The 24,527-nt window shown below is 41.0% G+C and overlaps 1 protein-coding gene across 1 annotated transcript in view; it reads right to left on the reverse strand.

Annotated features, from left to right (window-relative positions):
• Positions 1–229: 229 nt before the first annotated feature.
• CSNK1G1 (casein kinase 1 gamma 1) overlaps positions 230–24,527 on the reverse strand; it is a 1,702,676-nt gene continuing 1,678,378 nt past the window's right edge. The window contains exon 12 of the mRNA XM_044077488.1: positions 230–1,235. Coding sequence (XP_043933423.1) covers positions 1,181–1,235 — 55 coding nt within the window. The 3' untranslated portion in view covers positions 230–1,180. The remainder of the gene's footprint in view (positions 1,236–24,527) is intronic.

Consider the following 24,527-nt stretch of genomic DNA (forward strand, 5'->3'; position numbering starts at 1 on the left):
GCGAGACCGTAATGGTTGCTCAATAACACTGCAGCAAAAGGTATTAGGAGTTTCTGAAAAGTGGAGTGGGGTCTTGCACCAAAATATTTCGTCATAAAGGGAGAATACAGAAATACTTTTTTTGTCTTCAGGGGAAATTTCAGTCAGCCCCAGTACAGACCTGGTTTCACTTTCATGCACTTGTTTATTACAACATAGCTGTCTAAACAACCCCTTCTTCACATAAATATGAAAATAAGACAGAGGATTTATTGTTTCACCGAACATGACAGCTTGCTGTAGTATCCTCCCTGGTACATGAAGATCATTTCCAGTAATAAATATAGTATTCCAGGCACCACTTTACCAAAAATCATAATCAAGTTCCCACTGTGCTCCGCCTTTCTAAAAATTTTTAGAGGTACAGAATAAAAGATATACACTTTCCTTTTGTGTATTCTACCTGCTGCATATTACTTTACTCACAATGTATATTATTTATATGATTGGGCAGAGTACATAATGGGGGAAAACTGATTTGTTCCAGACAAAAAAATAATAATAATTCACTTACTGGAGCAAAGCCTGAGAATATGATCCACTGAAACAAAACAAAAAGCGGAAGTGTAGACAGAAAGTTCCTTATAGTTGTACACTATTATTAAGTAAAATCACGATTCTGAGAAAAAAAATAAGTTTGTGTTTCTGTGCCCCATTATGAGGTTGCTATGTCAGTTTGGCTCACTTGGCAACACCATGAGGAGCTGACAGTAGTTTTAAAATACCCACCCCAACAAAAACCCTCTGTCTTAACCCAACATATCATATTCCCTGTATCCTAATCCAGGCAGAGTAGATTTCCAGTCAGTGTGCAACAGCTCACCAAGCAGCTAGTAGTCTTAATATTAACTGCATCCTTAAGTTACCAGCTGGTAGCGTCTGCTTTTAACAAGGGAAGGAAGAAAGAGAGAAAGTAAAACCCGACAATGTCATTTGGAAGTGCAAAGTTAGCCTGAGAAGTTCCGAGTCCTTTGCCCAGCAGAAGATTCAGGCTTTTCTGAAAGTGGTAAATCAGTTCACAGCCATCTCCACTGATGGGTTATCTGTATCTCTTCATTCCCCCTCCCCAAACCAAAAACTCTTCCCTTTGTGGGGGAGGGCAGCAGTTGAGTGCAGAATGAGACAAACATGGTTTTCTCCCTCATTTGTGCCTCTGAGTATTCTTCTTTCTCTTCCTTTTAAAGAAGCAGCAACACCTTCAGAAAACAAAAAGGAAAACAAATTGAGTTCAAATATGCCAAATAATAACGTCCAAAATCCAGTAATTAAATTTCAAATGAAAAGCATAGGTCAATTCTAGAGAATCTTAACCATTACTGCAAGCAATATACCTGCTCAAAACACCATGTATACTACTGCTGAACAGAAAGTGACAAGACAGTGTTATGATTCATGTAAAGACTAGCTATTCACTATGAGAACTTCCATCACTGAATGCCTACAATTTCTAACACTAAAACCTGTTCCAACCAAGAAATTAGAGTGTGGTCACTAACTTAGATCTTAGTAAGCCTTGAAGTAATACCTAAATGGACTGATGGTATGACTGCTCAATCTTCTCTTTAACAGTATTAATACACCAAGACAGGGAGCTAGCGTTAGAACCTCTTATGTTTCCTGGTCTATGGCAGCAATGAACGGAAAGAGCCATGAAGTACTACACAAATCAGTTTAATGTCTGTCACTAACAAAATGTAGCAAGATGTAATAAGTTAATGGAAAAGGGGAATCCTCTTACTGCACAACAGCCATTATATGCTCTGCTTATGTGAATGAGACCCTACAAAAATATCTTGTTTTACGCCCTAGATTACAAACAGCCAACAAAACTTGCTTTCACCCATAAGGGATAAAGCTTTAAAAATACACACACAAAACAAACAAAAAAAAAAAAAAAGACAAAAAAAAAAGGAAATGTTTTCAGGAAGCTAAGAACATAGCATCCTCAGTAAGGACTGGTAAAGCTTGCAGGAAAAGACCATGTGCAGCACATAAAAAAAAAAACAAAAAAAAAAACAAGAGAAAAAAGAACTTGCGTCTACCAACACAGGAATTCCTTCTACAGAAACAACTGATCAATCTTCTGATTAACTCCTCTTAAGACTTTCATGAGTCTGAGACTCAGTCTACCAGAAATGGTAGCAACTGCATGTTACAGTTTCCATCCAAGTACGGAAAATCATATTTTTTATTTTAATTTAAAACTAATTTTTTTTTAACAAATTTAAAAAAATAGTTAAAATAAAGCAAAATATGAAGGTAAAATGTATGTATATCAAACATATCCTTTACATATACAAACAAAATGTATTAAGTAAATTTATTTAGAATTCAATCCTTCTCTCCGATTTTAATACATAAAAAACATTTTTTTCATGCTTCGTTAGAAACAAATTCTTCTGTAACAAAATACATGGACTATGCCACTGTGAAATAACCCTCCATGTACTTTGCACTTTTAGAGAAACCCCACCTTTTCACAAATTCTCTAAAATTACAAAGAGTACATTAACCAAACCTATCCCATGAATTCTCCTACTTTGCCCCAAAACATCCAAACATTAAAGAACATACCTGTATTCAGTTTTTAGCATGCAGTAACTTATAATAAAAACTTTCCAGTGCTTATATCATACCCTCTTAACTCTGGTTTCATCTCATGAATGCAGCCATGTAATATTTGCTATAAACTATGTGGTTGTTTCATTAAATAAGAAACAAGCTGGAAATATGCCCTGGAAAGACAAATCCAGTTGAGGGTAATGATCTATTGTTTGGGATAGGCAGTTGAAAGTCAGGGTTTAAGAATATAGATGCAAAATCATCCTCAAAGGCAGGTATGACAGGTATCACTGCCAGAAGATTGGGCTCCTCCATGCCACTAAAACAAGCATCTCACTTTGGATTCAGAGATCTCCTCAGTTCCTCCTCTTACAAACTGCTCCTTCATTAAATTTAATGTATTGCTAAAGAACATATCCTCTGGTGTGGAGTCTGAAGAAAAGTCTTTTGGCCTTTCATGTCATATCCCATAAAGGATGAAATTTGGAAGGAGCAGGCCCAATCCTCTGCCTACAGGGTCATACCAGATGACTATGAGAGTAGAGAATCATTTTCTATTCATGCACAATAAATAGGGATGCAAGAGATGGGCACTGACCCTTTACCGACTAGATACTCCTATGTAAATTTGCTACAAATGCCAAACAGAGTGTTACAGGAGGTACAAATCAATGAACTTCATCCATTAAGGCTTACTGCCTGTGTGGGAGGCACATCAGTAAACTCTTGTGTAGAAATTATTAAAAGATCCTCTGGGATGTCATCAATAAAATCACTGGTTATCAGACTACCTGATTATAACATCATGCTCATGTGGAGCTGTCACAATTCTACTACTGTACTAATTCTACTCTGCTTTTCTGAAGGATTTCGTTCCTTTAGACTTCACTCACTTTCCCACCCTCCAACATCCCTTTCTCCCTCCCCTTCTTTATTTTCTATCTCAGATGCTTGTACAGACATTTCACATATGTTTTTGCTTTACTCAGCTGTGTCACACATTACTCAAAGGTTGTTGTTTTGACTATCTTTCTACTGTTTAATGGGAAAACTCTGCCCTCTCCTACAGTTTAACTCACCGATCTTTAGGTTTCTTTTCTCCTGCAACATGGTTCCAGCATTGTGTAGGTACCAGAAACCCTCTCCTACAGTTTAACTCACCGATCTTTAGGTTTCTTTTCTCCTGCAATATGGTTCCAGCATTGTGTAGGTACCAGAAACCTGCTTGTACTTTTCAAAACTTTTATTTCCTTGCATTGGAGTCATAGGTTGGTACTAGGCTATCGGCCCTAGGGCCTATGCAAGCCTAGCCATAACAATTCCCTGGATATTTCTTCCCACAATATTTACTTCTCCAAGCCCCTGTCTAGCAGGGCGACTGACAAGATCCCCGGGGTGAATTTCCTATCTCCCATCCAATCATCAAGGTTCCTTTTGAAGAGGGCCAATGAGGTGCTCTGCTTGACATGTATGGGCAGTCTATTCCAGAGTATGGGAAGTCTCTGGGTCAGGAACCTATCCTTCCAGCATGTTTTGTTCATTGTGATAAGGTTTAGATCCCTGGAGCGTGTGGCTCTGAGGGATTGGGATTTCTTTAAGTGGAGCATGTCCAACAGCTCAGGGTTTGACTTGGCCTTGTATGTTAAGCAGAGATCGCCTCTGAGTACACGATATGCCACAGAGTATAGCTGGAGTTTTTTTAGACGGTCAGTATATGGCATCTGCTTTAGGCCTGTGATTCTTTTAGTGAGGTATTTCTGTGGCCTTTCAAGCTGTTGCAGATGTCTTGTGAGGTACATACCAAACCTGGCATGATACTCTATAATGGGACTAATGAGGGATGAGTACAGTGGCACAATGACCTCCTTTTTTTCTGGATGAAAAGCCCTTAGTGATGAGGTGTGCCACATAGAAGGATTTCCTGACTGTTGTGACAATGCGGTTGTCGAAAGTGAGACCACTGTCCACCTGTGTCCCCAAGTCTCTCATCACACTTTCGATGTTTAGTGTCCTGCCACCTATGTGGTAATTCATGGGTACATGTTTTTTTCCAAAGGGGATAACTATACATTTCTTGGCATTAAGCTTGAGCCCATGGCCCTGGCACCAGGCATCTGTTTCTGTAAGGCCCTTTTGTAGAATATCCACACCATTTGGGGATTCAATAACGGCTCCCAGTTTGCAGTCATCTGCAAACTTTGTTAGCCAGAGTCCCTTAGTGTTGACCTGTACTTCAGAGAAGTAGATGCCAAACAAGAGTGGTCCCAGGACTGAACGCTGAGGTACTCCACTTGTCACTTGTCTGGAGCTGGATTTGGATTCAGCTACTTTTACTGTCTGGGTTCTGTCAGTAAGCCAGTTAGCAACCCATCGGTGGGGTCTAGTGTTTGAAGGTTGCCAATGTCTTTGTTTATAAGTTCCATGATAATGCGTTCCATGCCCTTGCAAATCAGGCTTGTCAGACTGATGGGATGGTAGTTCCTGGGATCCAAGGTGGATCCTCCCTTGTGGAGCGAGATAACTGTAGCTGTGCGCCACTCAGTGGGCACGAAGCCTGAGGTGAGGCTATGATTAAACCTCACACTTAGGTGAGGTGCCAGTTCATTTTGTAGTTCATGTAGTACACAGTCTGGGATGTCATCTGGTCCCATGGATGCTGTATTCTTAGCTTTGGAGAGTGCGGTTTCTACCTGTGTGGCCGTGATTATCGGAATTTGGCAGTCTTTTGGTATTGAGATGGGCCCTTTAGGGGGTGAGAGTGGGGTGAAGTTGGTACTAAATCGATCTGCCAGGATATTGGCAATATCCTTGGGATCAGTATATTTAATGCCATTCTGTTGTAACTCAGAGCAGATCTGAGCATTGCCATTTAGATTCTTGACATAACTATAGACTGCCTTGTGGTTGTCTTTGGAATCTTTGGCAATTTTATTTTCGTAATTAAAAGGAAAGAAAAGCCCACCTACTTTTTAAGCTGAACTCCCCACATACATTGCAGAGGAATTCGTCTCCACCTGCCATGACATATCACAGAAACAGTTAAATCTGTAGTTTACCCTGTCAGGTACTGCTGTCAATCTTAGATGGGCAATTAATCCTGCTAATGTCAGGAAGACTGCAGCTGATATTAAAAAAAAAAGGACAGAAAGCTGTGGAACTGTTTTCCACTGTTTTTACTGTAGAGAGGAGAAGAAATTAACAGTTCACTTTCATAGCAAAACAAAGCAGTTAGATCAGGCAGGGATTTAAAGGCAATTGTCAACTCTTCTGACAAATTTACATAAGCAGCAAAACAGTATTAAAACTCTAAGCTTTAAATGTTCGCAATTGGAAAACACAACAAAAACAGTTTCTCCCATCAATTAATCAGATTGAACTTCACATTTACCTACACTAACATACTGCAGCTCCTGAATAACGGTGTCTACAGGATTGCAATTGGAAAACACAACAAAAACTGTTTCTCCCAGCAATTAATCAGAGTAGGTTACACATATAAAAGCATTTGTTAAGCTTTCTCTTACAGTGTTATGTAATTAAGCAAGTCTCCATTTTGGTCAGCCATAAGGCTCTTTTCTACTGTTTGCCGCCCTCCCCTGTAACTAAAGTACACTGACTCATACATTTGTCTCTGACCCTAATTTTTACAGGTATAATTTGTAACTTTCTGGCTTTTTAACACTCAGACATAGATTCCTGTTGAAAGTTTTACTTACTTGTCTGACATTTGAACAAGAAACCCTTAATAATCCTCAAAATTGTATACTGTTGGTCTGTCGTAAAATTAAAGTGCTGAGTGCAAGTAACATTACAGTCCTGAGTGCAAATTTTAGGCCCTTACATTCAACTTACCTCTGGTGTGGTGTCTTGAGTCAATCAAGGTATTCCTCTAACAACTCCTACTGCCTTCTCTTTTCCCAGCATTGGTTCATCCCTGCTCTGCTTGCCCTCACTTTGCTCAGGCTTGCTTCACACAAATTGCTTATAAATACCTTGAAGGCTTTCTCCTTAAACAACCACGCACTCCAATGGTTTCAATCCTACCTGCTGGGCAGGCAACAGGCAGTCCTATGGCAGGACAAGCTATCATCTCACCTACCCATCACATTAGGAGTCCCCCAGAGCTCGATACTAGGACCCCTTCTTTTCTCCATCTTTATCAACAACCTTCATTCAGTCATCCCAGATGCTACCTGCATTCAATATGCGGATGACTCCACCTTGATTTGTTCTGACACCTCACCAGCTACTTCATTCACATTAACCCAAAATACCTTCAATACAGTGGAAAAATGGCTCTCCAATCAACATCTAATCCTAAACCCCCAACAAAACTAAGTTGCTCCTCTTCTCCCCCACATGCAGGACCCCCCTGCCATCCTTCAACATAACTGCTAACAATGGCACTATCATTTCCCCAGAAGTCCAAACTAAACTACTGGGTGTCATAGTTGATAACCTGAAGTTTGATGCGCATATCAATCAAACTATCAAAACCATTAATTAAAAACTTGGCTCTCTTTACAGAATCAAACCTTTACTTACCCCACTTGCTAGAACTGCAATTGCCCGTTCCCATCTGCTATCAACTCTTCTCTATGCCTCACCTCTATTTTCCAACTTAAGCAAAACAGATCTTAATAAACTATCATCCTGCTATAACCGCATTGCCAGATTTGCTACTGGCACAGCCTACCGGACACACCACTGTCACAACCTAAATCGCCTAGGATGGCTTGAACTGCCAAGCCTACTGCAGTTCAACTAGCTAACAGTGGCAAATAAAATCCTTTAACAACCAAAAACCTGCACTAAAAAATATTATCAGCCCCTACACCAGCACTCAGCCACTGCGATCATTCACTAGACTCCTAGTTCAAACATACAAATCCAACTGCTCAGCTGGGGAGACTGTTTGCCAACTCTCTTGGAAAAATATGGAACAGACTCCCAGCTGACTTGACCCTAGAACCCTCACTAACTCAATTCAAAAACAAACTCAAGAAATACTTCAAAACTCATTGGTTATGTCCTTGCACTAACCCCGACTAGTGACCTCTCTATTTCTTAGGTGCCTTACCTTCAACTACTTCTAACTTTTTTCTACCACTCTATTTCAGGAAGGGTCAATTGCTGCTCAGTGTGTCTTAAACCTGAATGTAATGTTATGTATGTTTAACTTTGCAAATAATGTTATGTTTTGCAAAGTGTTTTATAAAGAGTTAGTACTATATGTGCTAAATGCTGGTATTGCTTATGACTGTAATCCTGCTTGAAACTAGCATTTACTAAATGTTCAATGTGTATTATTATCTTGGCGCTTTTCTCCCCGGGCCTCCGATGAAAATGAACATGTATCCAATTGGACTATCCCTGTCAACAAATGTAAAATAAATAAAATTTATAATAGTTTGTATGTAAGATAACTTAAATGTAAGATCGAAGATTTTTGTGACATTTAGGGAAAAGTCAGAAAATATTTTTGCTTGTAAAGACCCACCACCTTTACCATTTTCAAGTTCCCAGCCCCCACCCCCAACACACACAGGACAGAGCTGCAAAAAGAGAGACAGGTGGCAACCCTAACAACTAGGCGTACTGATACTGTTAATAAAAAGGTCTTTTATGCTTTGTGACATCCTTCCAGAGGGGGATGCATATCTGGTACACGCAGATCCATGGTAAAAGATTTCCACTGACTGAGTCAGTCTTTACATGGTTAGAGTGCATCAGTATTTGCAGTCCACAAAAGGAAAGATGACCATTGATGGCAACCAAAACATACAGCTGAATTTACTTTAACATACATTTACTATGTACTTTTGCATTAAATTCATTAAGAAAAGGAAATCAGAAGTACTTAACTGTGTTTAAATGCACACACACACACAGCCAGACATGCATTTAAACACAGTATTGCATCCCACATATAGTAGGCCGCGGTGGTGCAGCAGTTTGCGTTGTCGCCTCACAGCAAGAGGTTCTCCCGTTCAACTCTCGGCTGGAGCGCCTTGTGTTGGCGTCGGGCTGGCAACTCGGCACTGTAAAAATCCACTGCCAATCATTAGCAGACTGGAGTTCTGCTGTGGTGATCCCTAACCGGGAAAAGCCAAAAGACATTACTTACTGCATCCCACATATAGCATTCTACATGATGCATGCATTTTTATACTCAAATACACACATTTTATATATTTTATATATATATATATATATATATATATATATATATATATATATATATATATGTGTGTGTGTATGTGTAGACACACATACAGTTACATACAATTTACACTTTGATTTGTTTTTGTTGAAAGAACATGAAGTACACACACAGGCATATAATCTAGTTCTTCGTAAGACACACGTTTTTGTACACATGTACTTTATACACATATACACAAACGCACACACACTATATATATATATATGTGTGTGTGTGTGTGTGTGTGTGTAAAAACATTGCACACAGAAGAAGTAACTAAAGAATTATTAGAAATTCATAACAAATTAGCCAGGCGAAAGAAGCATGCAGAGCAAGTTTATTTGAGCATTTTCAATCTTTAATTGTAAGCACTTCATCAGAAATGAGAAAACCGATAAGTATAAACTGTCAATCATACTTCAAACATGAAATCAAATGTCCAGCAAGGAATGCAACCCGATAAAAAAAACGTATTTGTTTTCAAAAAGTTAAACAAAATTTAAAAGACCTCTCTGGCCAGAAGGGAGAGGAGCTTAGGGGAGTGAAACTGCTTAACAGAAGGGGGAGGGGCTGGTTCACTTACAACACCTCAAGGAACAGAAAATGTTAAGGCATGGTTGAAAAAGGTCCTAGGACCTGTTCACTTTCCTGGTTGCCAGAGTATAAATAAATATGAAATATAAAAGGAGGAGAACATGACAAAAATAATTAAGGAACTAGTAAAGCACATTTTAATTCTGCATCATTCATGAGAGAGAAAAAAACTTCCCATTGAAGGTATTAGGAAGTAGCAGACAGACTTTAGTTTGGAGTCTTACTATCTTACGACATATGTCACTTGTAAATGTACAGCAGGGATCATTCACTGCAGTGACAGCTTTCACACCTCAGCATGAGTGTGTGGGGGAAGGGCTGTCAATTCTTTTAGAACTATAAAAAAAATCCCATTACAAATGCCTATTTACCTACTTTCTTTTGCTGAAGTAGCTAAATGCTATTTATAGCATAGAACAAGCTCTGACAGACATACAAATGAGGTTCAGTCAGGGGAAACATAGAAGTAGCTCTGTTTCAGAAGGTGTGTTTAGATGACAGTGCTTCACAGTCCTGTCATTCTATATCAATGGCATAAGAAAACAACACCACTTCCTTATGTCTAGCATGAATAATATAGAGAGGACTTGAAATGTATTCTGGGAAGAAGGAATGAAAGTAAGAAAACAAGATCACGTTATCAAGGCAGGCCCCATCATCAACCATTTTGAGGGAAACGTATTAAAATTGTAAAATAAGCACTTGGAGTGATTTTGAGGCATTAAAATAGCTCTGAAAATAAAGACACACTGAAAAAATATGTTTTTTGAGTTCTAAGTTGGATTTTTCCTTTAATATATCATAACTTTGTCTTTGATTTATTGATCTGTATTAACTAGAGTCATTGATATGTTGCGGTGGTACGGCGGTAGAGTTACCTCACAGCAAGAGGTTCTCCCGTTTGATTCTCGGCTGGGTTTGGGAGTGCCTTCTGTGTGGAGTCTGCATGTCCTCCCCGTGGTTGGGTAGCGCTCGAAAGACATGCTTGCGTAAATGGGCGTGTCTTCGTTGAAGGTTGAGCTTCGAGCTGGCACTTCGGCGTTTCATAAAAACTACTGCCAATCATTAGCCGGAGTTCCGCTGTGGTGACACCTTACCGGGAAAAGCCAAAAGACAAACATTAACTAGAGTCATTGATGGGGTCTCACCCTCTTCACACTCCCTGCCCACAGTTTCTTTTACATAAACGTTTCTGTGGCCACTCCATTTTATGAGTCTTCCTTTGCTATAAATCAGAGTTAGAAGACTTGTCAGGCTGATTGTTGACCTGTACCAAGGCATCTTATCTTCTTTTCCTGATCTAAATAGGCCCTAAAATTCCAGCCTCTATTGGCTAAAATCTTTTCCTTAAATATCTCATGGGCCTCACAGGAAGACTATTTGTGTTCTCCTCAAGGCAAGAGAGACTGCATATGAAATTCTTTAGAAAGAACTTGCCTTCTATAAGCACACTTATTTGAATGTTTTTCCAAGAATATCATGAACCTCAGAAACTTTAGCAATGCCGGTTTCCAAGTCGAAATATCATCCATATCAGCAAAACCAGTCAAAACTGGTAATAAATGTAACAAAGCTCATAAATAAGCAACAAAAGGGTTCCTAAACTAGATACTTGTTGTTCTCTAAAAGTCACCTGGAAGAGACATGACAGACAGCCATCTAATGACTTAGATTTGTAGCAAGGCAGTTTGGTACCTTGACACATCAATTTGGTGCCCACCGTCTACAATGTGATTGCTTACTGACAGCCTGTAAACTATCAAACTTTTTTTAAGGGAACAAGTTATTAGGTTTCTATTATTATGTAGCAACCAAATAACCACGGTTACTTTTGAAAGTAAAGAACTGTTTGATCATTTAACCTGTCATCAAAAGTGATCACAAATGCAATCAATTTTAATGACACTTTGTAGACTGTCACAGTTAACTTTTTCAGTGTATGCAACTTAGAAAAAAATTATCACCCAGGGCACCATGCCCTTCATATGGCTCTTGCTACAAAAATAACTGAAAAATGTCCTCCTTATATGCCATACACACTGGCATTAGCTAAACTGTGAGGACATCTGAGAAAGCTCTGGAAGTCAGTTAGGAAGGCTAGACATCCATATTCAACAAAAGGATTACCAATAAAGCAATTATCATTATGATGAACACTACATAACGTACCACATCTTGCAAGGCCTACATCATAGCAGCTAGCACACTGATAAAAACAGCTGGTGCGGAACAGAAACCGGAACAGAAACCAGAGCAAGCTGAAGAATTCTACTCTGTAGATTTCAGACAATGGAGTGCCAACAGGTATACATTATATCAGACAGCATTATCCAAGAATATTACAACAGCACTGTTCACCTCATCTGCCACAATACGGAAACTAAGGTAGTAGATAAGATCACTGAAGTCCCTGATGTGGATGAAAAGGAAGCATTCCCTCTGTAGGCATCTCTTTTCAACAATCCTTGGTGGAGGTCAGGAATGTCATTAGAACAGGTGTGGTTGCTGGGTGAAAAATGTGTCTGTCTGAACTGCTGCAGAGATGGGACAATACACTGCTCATTCACACTGCATGTCCACCCAGACCGTGCCACATTACCACAAGGCAGGGGGAGATAAGTCATACAAGAAAAATCTCCCCTGGATGGATGCATCAATGTGCTGAGCCCCCCTAAAAACCAAGGATTCATGGCTGCCCTCAGAAGTACCAGATAAAGTCCTGGGAAGTGAGGAGTCAGCAGGTAGACCCCAGTGCAGATGGGACACAAGAAGCTGGACTTGCAATAGTGAAGGAAATAAGAAAAAAAACATCATTTCAATAAACTGCATTAAACGGGAAGACATTAGAAGAGATTTTAGTAGATTTAAGATTATACAAAGTGCGAGAAAGGATCAGAAATGCTTTCTGAAGATCTTACAATAGTTCTTTCTTTTTATAAGACCCTATGTAAAACCTTCAATCTACTCTAAATTCTACCTCCTAGCTTTTTCAACGGCTAACCTTGACTGTCCTACCAGAATGAACTGGTCCAGACAGTGTAGATAAACATTTTTTTTTGGTTTCCAGACAGGCTGCTGCTAAGGTCATGCACTCTGTAAAAACTCAGGGAGCTGTGGAAAAGCCAAAAGCAAAACAGCAACACAGGAAGCAGATGTGCTCCAATTTGCATCCAAGAAACATTCTATAGCTTGAATGCACTAACTGAAATGTGTAGTAAGCATCTTCCTTGTCCAAAACTATCAAAAGTATCCTTTCACTTTACAGACAACGTATGAATTATCTTTTGATACACATTTTTTATCAAATAAAACTTGATATAAGCACAAAGGATGAGTAAGAAACAGGAAGAAACTTGATCATATGGGACAGGATGGCGACATACAGAGAAAGAAGATTCATACACAGAAGGTGGTGGCAGGAATGTCAAATGGAATAATGGGAGAATAAAGATAAACAATGCAAAATATTAACCCTCAGACAGGATTGATGGGTCCCTGACATATGCTGAAAAAAATGTGAAATAGTGTGGAGTGTAAATGCTTTTAAAAGTGTGCTGGACTGTTGGGAAAAGGGTCAGCAGATGAAGGGAAGCTGCATAGGGCTAGATGCAATTTGTGCAAACATGCAGAAAGACGAGAAGCTGATGAGAAAATCCTTACAAGTAACAAACATGGTGCTGGAAAACCTGCTGTGACATTGCTGCTTCCTGATGGATGTTATGTCATACATGTATGAACTGTTTACTCAGTACTGCCCAGTAAAGATAATGCGACTATCCTAAAATACACACTGACTGCAGTTCAGGAGTTATCTGTTATTGAGCTGCCACAAAAATACTGTAGAAAGACTACGCATTCGGCAGTGAATGAAAGTAACGCTGGACTGCAGCTAGTGTGTGATATTGTGTCTGGTTCACTTTGGCAAGACATTAGGATTTTATCAAACGTTTGGCATATCAACCAAAATGTACTTATACCCTTGGCACATTATCAAAGCAAAACTTCTGCTAAAACCACCATACTAATACTACTCACTCAAATCTTAAGTAAAATTATATAAAACAAAGACATACATCTCTTAAAAAACATAACCAATGAAAAACAAACACAAAGCAAAATCTACATTTATATTACCATAAACAGGATAAAAACGAAACACAAAATAAGCCATATACATTCACTTTAATCTTATCAATAGAAATGCAAATGATTCTTATGAAATACAAAAAAACAGTTTTAAAATAAAGAAAAAAAGAAAGAACTTGTATGCTCAGGTCTCTTAAATCCAGTCAAGACAACTCCGGTAAACAAAAGCAAAATAAATAAAACATAGCTAGCTAGTTGGAAAAAATGCATTACCAACAAACTGGATCTTACTCTATCTAAACTAGCTAAAATTAAATTAAAATGCATTATTAAATATAAAATTAACAGATTCCACCACAAACCTTACTGAAACAGTACAATACAAAAATAAGTACAAAAAAATTAAAAATGACATCAAAACTAAACTACAATGCCACCAAAGTGACAGCCCATTCATGAAAACCTACACCAATTACAAAATGCCCTCTATTCGGCAGGGGTTTGGGGTTGGCGTACTGGTTAAAGTGTTTACCGCACAAGCACAAAGTTTGATTCTCACCTTTGAGAAAAATTGGCTGGGCTTAAAATGACTCACAAAGACAGCTAACCTTGTACTTTTCTCTACAAAGTTTAGCCATTAATGTACCCAACTGTAATTAATCAACAAGAAACAGTCTGTCACAAAGTGCTCAAAAACGTAAATGAACGGAAGGTGTCAAGAAACTTTTGCTTTGTTCAAAATGCAGGCAGTGTGGCTGCCTAGGACAAATTCTGCCTAATTTTATTTTATTACGTTTGGACTAAGAGCATCTAATTTATTAATTTTTTTCATTTCCTACTAGACTAGACAAGTTTTATCTGCTTATCTGTGGTGGCCTTTCAGTTGCTTTCAGATGGTGTCATACAGTAGTACATTGTGTTAAAGCATTTTAGCTACTTTGTATGAGAATAAGACTTCAGTACTTAGTAATTAGTGTGTGAGTCTCAGATTGGATCGTCACATCCTCTTCTAATACTGCTTCTATTTTCTGATTTGTTGGGTAAAAATTACCAATGACTACCCTGCCAAGTAAACATTTAAGCATCAAACAAAATCTCCTGAGGTAAAAGTTTGTAGTTTTATGTGCTGGTTTGTAGTTGCAGCATTTTACAAACTTCTGCAATCAGTTTAGTTCAGTGGACTGCAGCTGCTTAGAAAGACTTGAGGATATGATATTAAGGTGACTTTTGGGTTCCTATGTACAGCTGTGCTCAATTCTGCAGTTGCAGTGCAGAGATAAGCAGTGGGCCACGTCTGGACTCTGTAAGGCCCGAAGATACAAACTGAGAATGATGTGAGCTTGGAACACATTTGGGGCCACAGCAGCATACCTCTCAACTGTATAGAATAGATTTTCGCAGTATGTCCAGATTTTTGCTTCATATTTTTGGTCCGTTGAGACATTTGAGTTTCACACTTCATACCCTTCAGAAAATTCATTCTAATCCAAAACCTGTTATTCTATCAACTTTCTAAGTCTGTAAGAGCAATATTTAAAAATTGTCCCTATTTTTGGGCCTTTGTCTCACTTATGGCTTTTGTCCGAACATCTTGCTCAAAGAGGTTGAGAGGTATGCACAGTGGGGATAACAAAAGTACAGTTTTGTACCTACCATAAATGTAGATGTCCGATAATGCAACTGCAGTCATAACATATGGGTTGTCCTGCCTCAGGCAGCCCTCGGTCGGCCGGATTCCAAAGTCTGGGTCCGATGTCGGCTGATGTCGCATTTCTCTCCAATGTCAGAGCGGCTGGAGTATATAAGCATCAGCCGACTCCATCTTCTTCAGTGTTTCTTGCCCCAGATGCCAGGTGCCCTCCAATGAAGGCTGTAATCAAATTGGAAGACAAAAATAGGTTTCCAGACAATAAATAAGCAATAAACAGATACACCATAACAGATATCCCCAGCTAAGGATAATAGGGATAGGAGTGGACCCAAGGCATAGAGGGGAAGGAGGGAGGGAAAACCCGACTGCAGTTGCATATCTATCGGACATCTACATTTATGGTAGTTACAAAACTGTACTATGTCCTTCAAGAATGCAACTGCAGTCATAACATATGGGTTAAATACCATAGCTTAGCTGGGGGAGGTGGTATGCTCTAAGAAAAGGATGGTGTAGCTATCAATCCCTGCAGGACTGCCGAAGCAAAGCCTGCTCTGGATCTGGAATATAAAGGGAGGTTGTAGTGTTTGGAGAATGTATGCACGGAGCTCCATGTAGCAGCTTCTAGAATGTCTTTTGTAGGCACCCCTCTTAAGAATGCTGTAGAGGTGGCTGTAGCTCTGGTGGAGTGTGGTCTGACATTGGCTGGTACACTCTTTCCATGGAAGGAATAACAGAATCTGATGCAATGCCCAATCCATTTTGAAATAGTCCGTTTGGAAATTGCTTTTCCTTGTACTCCAGGGGCGTAAGCTACAAAAAGCTGATCAGACTTCCTACTGGTCTTGGTTATGTCCAGGTAGTAGCAAAGTTGTCTGTGAATGTCCAAGGTATGCAACAGTCTTTCCCCTTTGTTCTCAGGATTGGGAAAGAAAGTAGGCAGGTGAATTGCTTGATTTAAAGAAACCCTAGATACCACTTTTTGCAGAAAGGTAGGGTTGGTTCGTAAGGAGACCCTGTCTCTGTGAAAGGTTATGAACGGTGGTATTGCCATTAGGGCCTGTAATTCCGAAACCCTTCTTGCTGAGGTAATTGCCAACAGGAAAGCTGTCTTCCATGAGAGAAATTGTAAGTCCACAGAAGCTGCTGGCTCAAAGGGGTAGAGTCAGTTTTTCTAGGACAAAGTTGAGGTCCCAAGCTGGTACTGGAGCCTTTCTTGGTGGCTTTATATTCTTGATTCCCCTAAGGAATTGCCTTAACAAAGGATGTGAAAACACAGGTGGATCAGTGTTGTATCTAGCTGAAATAGCTGAAACATGTATTTTTATGGAAGAATATGAGAGTCCATTCTGTAGCATATCTGCCAAATATTCCAGAATGAGTGGGATGTTCAATAATGATGCATCATGACCCTTGCTGGTATTCCAAATGCTGAATCTCTTCCATTTTGCTGAGTAAACCTTTCTGGTGGATGGTCTTCGGGCTTCTGTTAGTATCCGCTGAACTTCCTTAGAGAGAGATAGATTGAGGTTATTCATGGGATCTCCCAAGCTGTTAGCTGCAGCGTCTGAATGTTGGGATGTACTGTCTTGAAGTTGTGTTGAGTCAAAAGTTGGGGCCATTGGGGAAGGGCCCACTTTTTGTTGTGACATATGCTCCGTAGTAGTGGGTACCAGTGTTGTCTTCGCCAGTCTGGAGCTATTAGGATCCCCTAGGGCTTCTCTGCTTTGATCTTTAGTAATACTGTGGTCATCAGTGGCAGAGGTGGGAATGCATAGATTTTTAGGAAGTTCCAGTTGAATGAGAGAGCATCTATTTTCCATGCTTGTGGATGATATGTCCTTGAACAGAACTTTTGTAGATGATGATTGAGGTGGGAGGCAAATAGGTCTACTTCTGGCCTGCCCCATGTCGAGGTGAGTCGTATGAAGATTCCTGGATGTAACCTCCACTCATGGGGGTCCAGGAAATTCCTGCTTAGGTTGTCCGCCAGCACATTGTCTTTCCTGGAACAAACTGGGATTGCAACTGTATGTTTAGGCTGAGTGATTTTTCCCAAAGATTAATTGTCAGTCTGCAAAGGGGGTAAGAATGGGTGCCCCCCTGCTTGTTTATGTACCAGATCACAGTGGTGTTGTCTGTCCGTATTAGCAGGTGGCCTTGCTGAAGTTGTCGTCGAAAGGCCTCAATGGCATGCATTACTGCCAGCATTTCTTTTTGGTTGATATGCAGATGTGTTTCCTTTGGAGACCATTGTCCTTGAATACATCTGCCCTCCACGTGCGCCCCCCATCCTAGGTCTGAGGCGTCTGTGGTCATGGTCTGTGTTATCTGAGGTTTTTTGAACGACATACCTGTGTTTGCCTGGCTTACCGAGGCCCACCATAGAAATTCCTTTTGTAGGCATGGAATGAGCGGTATGGTTGTCTCTAGGTTGTTGCTGTGTTGAGACCATAAGCTTTTTAGGTACCATTGTTGAAGCTTTCTCATGTGTAGTCTTGCTAATGGAACCAGTAGAATGCAGGATGCCATGTAACCCAGGGCCTGTAGGAATCTCCTTGCAGTCATCTGGGTGAGCTTTGCCAAACCTTTGAAATAATGAGTTAACTTCTTTTGCTTGTCTTCTGTCAGGTAAGCCATTTGAGAGGCTGTGTCTAGTTTGGCTCCTAAGAAGGTTATTTGCTGGGATGGCTGAAGTCTTGACTTTTGGAAGTTGACTGTGTATCCCAGAGCCTGTAGCAATTGTATGACATAATTCAAGTTTTTTGTCAAAATTAGTTTGTTGTCCGCTTGTATGAGGCAGTCGTCCAGGTACGGGTAAATTTGGATCCCCTGGAGCCTGCAATGAGCAATTACTGAAGCCAGGCATTTCGTGAATACTCTGGGCGCAGTAGATAAGCCAAATGGCAATGCTGAGAATTGATAATGCTCTGGCCCTGCAAGAAATCTGAGGTATCTTCTGCAGCTGTGTCTGATAGGGACATGCAGGTATGCCTCCTTGAGGTCCAGAGTAATCAGCCAAGACCCCTTGCCCAGCATGGGAAGGAGTTGCTGCAGAGTCAGCATTTTGAACTTTGGTACTATGAGAAAAGTGTTTAATGCGGACAAATCCAGTATTGGTCTCCATTGAGTTTCTTTTCTTGGAACAAGGAACAGTCTTGAATAAAACCCCTGGCCTTGTTCTTGTTGTGGAACTTTTTCTATTGCTTTGATCTGAGCAAGCAGAGAAATTTGCTTGATAGCCTCTGCCCTCTGGTTTTGTGGTAGGTTTGGCATGCCTTGTTTTCTTGGCAAGGTATGAAAGTGGAACCTGTAACCTTGGTCTATAATGTCCAAAATCCATTTGTCCTTTGTCAATCTGTGCCAATTGTCTGAAAACAGAGATAATTTTCTGCCCAAAGGAGCTTCTGTTTGCTCCTTGGTCAGTGGAAGTAGAGGAAAGTCATTGAGATTGTCCCTGTGGGGCAGGAGAAACCCCTGTGTCACTTCTTTGGTTTGCTGGTTGCCATTGTCGTCCCCTGTAGGAACCTCTGTATTGTCCTCTTCCTCGGCCACGCCTGTTTTTGCCCCATTGAAATCTTTCAGGATTAGGAAAGGACCAGTTTTTAGAAGGCCAATTCCTGCTGAATCTGGGTGGCTGAACCTGGAGGAAATCTTTGACTGTCTGAACTGACTTGGCTTTTTGCTCAATGGACTTTAACACATCTTTAGCATTAGCACCAAAAAGCTTGTTCTTTTCCAAGGGTGCATCAAGAAGTTTTGCCTTAACATGATCTGGTAGAGGTTGTTCTTTTAACCATGCATGTCTACGAATGACCGCCCCTGTCATAGCTGCCCTACATGAAGCTTCCAATGCATCATATCCACACTGAAAAAAGTGATTGCTAACTTTCTGAGAATTATGTACAGCCTCCTGTAAAGACTTCCTATCTAAAGGTTCAGGAGAGGCCAAAGTTTTCTGTAAATCATCTAACAGGTAATCCTGATATTGAAACATATGAAAGAGACAATTGAGAGCTCTCATAGATAAAGTAGTGGAGGTGTAAACCTTCTTCCCCCATCTCTCTAATGACCTAGTTTCCCTGTTGGAAGGCAAAGGATTTTTGGAGGTGGTAGCTGAAACCCCTTTCGTTCCCTGTGAAATTGTTTCTAAATCAACAGCATGGGCCCTAAAGAAATGAGAATGTGTTTCTGGGACCCTATAGTATCTGTCAGGCTTGGCAGGAGCAGGAGGAAGAGTATCGGGGTAACACTGGAGTCAGAGTATAGATCATCCAAAACATCAAGCACAGGAGGTATAGCTAAGGGCCTGTGTTGGGGCTTTTTAAGGAAGGTTCGAAGGCGCTTTCTGGAATCAGAATATTCCTGGCCTTGCCACTTAAAATGTTCCCTCATGGAATGCAGAACTTCCCCAAAAGAAATATCCTCAGGAGGGGAGGCCGAGGGGATGGAGTCCTCTGCATCTGAGTCCTCATAGGTCTGGAAGGGCTCTTCCTGGCTATCGGAGTGAACAGAGTCCTCAGAATCTTCATCTGAAGGGAGAGGGTCAGAGGGTTCAACCCTGAGCCTCTTATCAGGAGAAGGCTGGGATCCTCTCTCAGGATGGGCCTGGGAACCTCTGATCATGGAAATTAAGTCTGCGGCCATAGTCATGATTTGTGTTTCAGGAGTAGGCTGAGGTAAGGCTTTAGCAGTAAGGTGCGTGGTCTTGCTGGCTGCCTTAGCACGTGTGTAGGCCTTGATAGACATGGACATGGGAGGCCTAGCAGCTCCACGTGCAGGAGTGACCTTATCCACAGCAATGGTCTCGGGCATTTCCTCCGTTTCAGTATCCGGAGGAAAATCAATAACTGGCGTCGGTGTGGTCTCCGGTATCGGAGGTATCGGTAACGCGGTGTCTTCGGTTCGGAGCGGTGAAATAACTGCCTCAGAGGGAACCGGGGCACTCGCGGTTGGTTTTGGCGTGGTGTCGGAGGAAGACGCGGGCCGAGGATGTCGGTCCCGGTCTTTTAGTTTCTTAGGAGTCTGCGATGTCGGTAGTTCCGACGGCATTGTATAATCGTATTTTTTGCCAAAAAAGTCTTCAGCGAACTCCGCCCGGCGCCTGAGAGTGCGCTTATTGAAGCGAGCACAGGCGGCACAGGCCGAGACGTCGTGGTCTGGGCCAAGGCAAGGAAGGCAGTAAGAGTGGAAATCCTTATGAGGTATTTGTTTACCACAAGACAAACAATTATTTACTTTTTCAGTAATTTCTGACATCGGCTGAGGCAAGAAAAGGTCCCCAACGGGGTACTTAGCTTTTTTGATGAGTTTGGATTCGAAGAATACAGGAGCTGACCGACCGGCACTTGCGAACTGCTTCTGCTTCGGGCACCGCGCGGCAAGAAAGACTGAAGAAGATGGCGTCGGCTGATGCTTATATACTCCAGCCGCTCTGACATCAGAGAGAAATGCGACATCAGCCGACTTCGGACCCAGACTTTGGAATCCGGCCGACCGAGGGCTGCCTGAGGCAGGACAACCCATATGCTATGACTGCAGTTGCATTCTTGAAGGACATCATTGGTCTTTCCCATCTATAACACAGTTCAGACTATGATTGATGTTAAATGATGATGAGACATAAAGGAATAGAGCTAAATAGCTACTCAAAGTATATGTGGACAGAGTTCATGCTTTTGTTTATGATCTTTTAATGACAGGTTTAATTAATTCCGAGTTGCAGGATTATTTTTTTTTTGTTAAATCTCCTGCTGTACTGTTGTTGTATCGGTTTCCCAAGACTCATAAGGACTTTTTACACTACCTAAGAGACTTACGGTTTCAAGCAGAGGTTGGGTCATGGAGCCTCTTTCTATTTATGTAGAAAAGATGCTCAGACCTGTCTTAGGACAGACACAGTATTAAGAGACATCAAGAATTTTTTAGAAGATCTTTTTACATGGACCTCAGATTTTGAAAGTACTAAGAATCTTATTTGTCATCCTAGATGTAACATCTGTTTTTACTGTCATTCCCAATGATATAGGTCTGGAGAGCATTAGAGTTTTTTTGAACACTAGAATGGATTTTTGCCGAATAAAGTTGAGTTAATCTGCACATTATTACAGTTGATTTTACAAAATAATGTGTTTACCTTTGATATTAAGTACTGTGTACAGAGAATTGGATTAGCTATGGGCACAGATTGTGCAAATATGTACGCTAATCTAGTGCTGGCAAGTTGGGAAGTTGATAAATTACTGAATAATAGTTTTGTATATTTCATATACTTTTACAAACATTTCATACATATATTTATGATTTGGGGTGGTAGAGGAAGAATTAAAGGATTTTATTCTAATGCTACATGGAACCACCAATTTTTTAAGGTTTCCAGCGAAACTACAGATTTTCTTGATGTTCAAGTTAGCATGAAATAATTAAGATTCTTGGGTACTAGGGTGTGTAGAAAAGAAGTTAAAAGGAACACTATTACGTAGATCAAGTATGAATGTGCTGAGAGGACATTTTTTAGAGCTACGAGACTCCATGATGATGATGCTGAACTTCATACAGTTTTTTTTCTAGACTAAAAACTGAGTTTCTGGACAGGGGCTATAGTGCTACAGAGATATGTGTACTGACGAAGTGTTAAGAAGTAGGGATGGAAGGGGGAGATCCTATTTTTCCAGGACGACAGAGGAGGGTCAATCCTCTGTAGTGTGAACAGCTGATATAGTTAGGAACAGGCCTGTTCTTACATTTTAAAATGTCAATATTGTATTTGATATCTTTAAGTCGATCTTGTTAGCTGATAAAGATATCAGGAAGATTATTGACATTCAACCTAGATTTAGCTTTAAAAATAATTGTTTCTTAAAACAATTGTGTTACTGATATTCACATTCTAAAATATATATGTATTCACAGTGTAAAGGTACGTTCAAATGTGGTTCGTGCTCTGCCTGCAATTATATTTTGTCTTGTACTTCTTATGTACATCCCGCCCCCACCCGAAATGAAAAAGACCACAGTAAAGAACATCTCGAAAGCCGACTTCACACTTCTAAAGACTAGTGTGGTCTCCTTTAAGGCCCCTGAGTCGGCGGTAAACATTACTCAAACCGCTGAATCACTTACAAATGCCTTCTACCAGCACCTGCAGGGCTGCATGGATCAGGCAATCCCAAGCAAAACAAAGACTCTCTGTACCAAAGGCAAGCGTCCAGTCTGGTGGACCCCAGCCATAAACAAACTCTACAACAAAAGGAGAAAGCTACTACAAGATAGAGCAAAATCCTTAAAAGGTAAGACACTGCTGATCACTATAAGTAAAAAGCTAAGAGCTCTCATAAAATCATCCAAAGCTAATTTTGAGAAAAAAATAGCTAAGGACTCTAAAGACAACCATAAGGCATTCTTTAGCTATGTCAGAAACCTAGGAGGAAACTCCCAGATATGCTCAGAATTAGTTCAAAATGATGTGAAGATTACTGATCCTACAGACATTGCCAACATACTGGCTGACAGGTTCAGTGCAAACTTCTCCCCCCCCCCCCTAAAGGAGATATCTATACCTAATGATTGTAGCCCCCCAAACATCTCTAACACCCAGGTGAGAACGGCTCTCTCCAAGGCAAAGAACACAGCATCCATGGCAAAGAACACAGCATCCATGGGACCTGATGGTGTCCCCGGCTGTGTGCTCCATGAACTCAATGAGGAATTAAACCCACAGTTAGGACAGCTGTTTAATCTTAGTCTCACCTCCGGATACGTACCCAGGGAGTGGCGCACAGCGACTGTGGTCCCACTCGACAAAGGCGGTGCCTCCACCGACCCTGGAAATTACCGTCCCATTAGCTTGACAAGCCTTATCTGCAAAGCCATGGAGAGGATCATAATGGATCTCATAAATAAAGACATAGGGAATTTGCAGACTTTGGATCCAACCCAGTTTGGCTTTGTCAAAGGCAGATCATGCCTTTTAAACTTGGTTGACTTTTTCGAAACAGTCACCATGGCCATTGACCAGGGAAAGGCAGTCCATACAGCCTACCTAGACCTGGCGAAGGCTTTCGATACAATACCCCACTCGGGTATCATTGAAAAACTCATCAACTTAAATGTAAACCCATACATTACAAGATGGGTTGCAAACTGGCTGAGTGACAGAACCCACAGGGTCAGAGTTGCTGGCGCCATGTCAGACTCAAAGCCTGTCACAAGTGGTGTCACACAGGGCTCAGTCCTGGGCCCACTCTTGTTTGGCATCTACTTTTCTGAAGTACAAGCAAACACAGGAGGGTTATGGCTGACAAAGTTTGCAGATGACTGCAAACTGGCCGTGGTTGAAAACACATCCGACACAGATATCCTTCAGAAGGGTCTCACAGAAACGGATAACTGGTGCCAGAGCCATGGCCTAAAGTTAAATGCCAAGAAATGCATAGTCATACCCTTCGGGAAAAATAAGGTTACCCCTAGCTACCATATAGGTGGCAATCCCCTGATCACAGAAGAAGTTATCAGGGACCTGGGAACCCAGGTTGACAGTAGCCTTTCATTCGACACTCATATTGCTAAAGTAGTTAGGAAGACCTTCTACATTGCCCACCTTATCATGAAGGGATTCACATCTACATCAAGGGAGGTCATAGTCTCCCTATACTCATCAGACTAATGATCGAGTACAATGCCCCATTCGGAATGTATCTGACCCGACACTTGCAGCAGCTGGAGAGGCCAAAAAAGTTCCTCACCAAAAGGATAAAGGGTCTCAAAAATCTGTCTTATGCTGCCCGACTGAAAGAACTCCAGTTATATTCAGTTGCTTACCGCTTGCTCAGAGGTGACCTGTGGCTGACATACAAGGCCATGTCAAACCCAGATTTGATGAACATGCTTCAATCTCAAAAAATCTTGATCCCTCAGAGCCACAAGGGCGGGAGACTTAAACCTCGACACGGTTATTAATAGGACGTGCTGGAGGGATAGATTCATCACCCAAAGACTCCCTATGCTGTGGAACAAAATCCCGGTTTATGTGAGGCAGAGCTCCTCGCTGGCCTTGTTCAAGAGGAATCTTGACCAATGGATGGGAGATCGCAGATACACCCCAGGGGTTACACCTCAGTGTCACTGCTCGACAGAGGCACAGCAAAATAATGGGCATAGTTTCTCCAAACTAAAGGGGTGGCGTAAGCCACAAAACTATGGGCTAGGCTTATAAATGCCCTCGGGCAGATAGCCTAGTATGAACCTATGAACCTATGTGCCTGACATACAAGGCCATGTCCAACCCAGAATTAATGGACATGCTCCACCTCAAAAAATCCAAATCCCCCAAAACCACTAGAGCAAGTGACTTAAACCTTAGCACGGAAATAAAAAGGACGTGCTGGAGGG

The sequence above is a fragment of the Protopterus annectens genome, chromosome 7.part0 (assembly GCF_019279795.1).
Source record: "Protopterus annectens isolate FY-2018-M chromosome 7.part0, PAN1.0, whole genome shotgun sequence".
NCBI classification, from domain to species: domain Eukaryota; kingdom Metazoa; phylum Chordata; order Ceratodontiformes; family Protopteridae; genus Protopterus; species Protopterus annectens.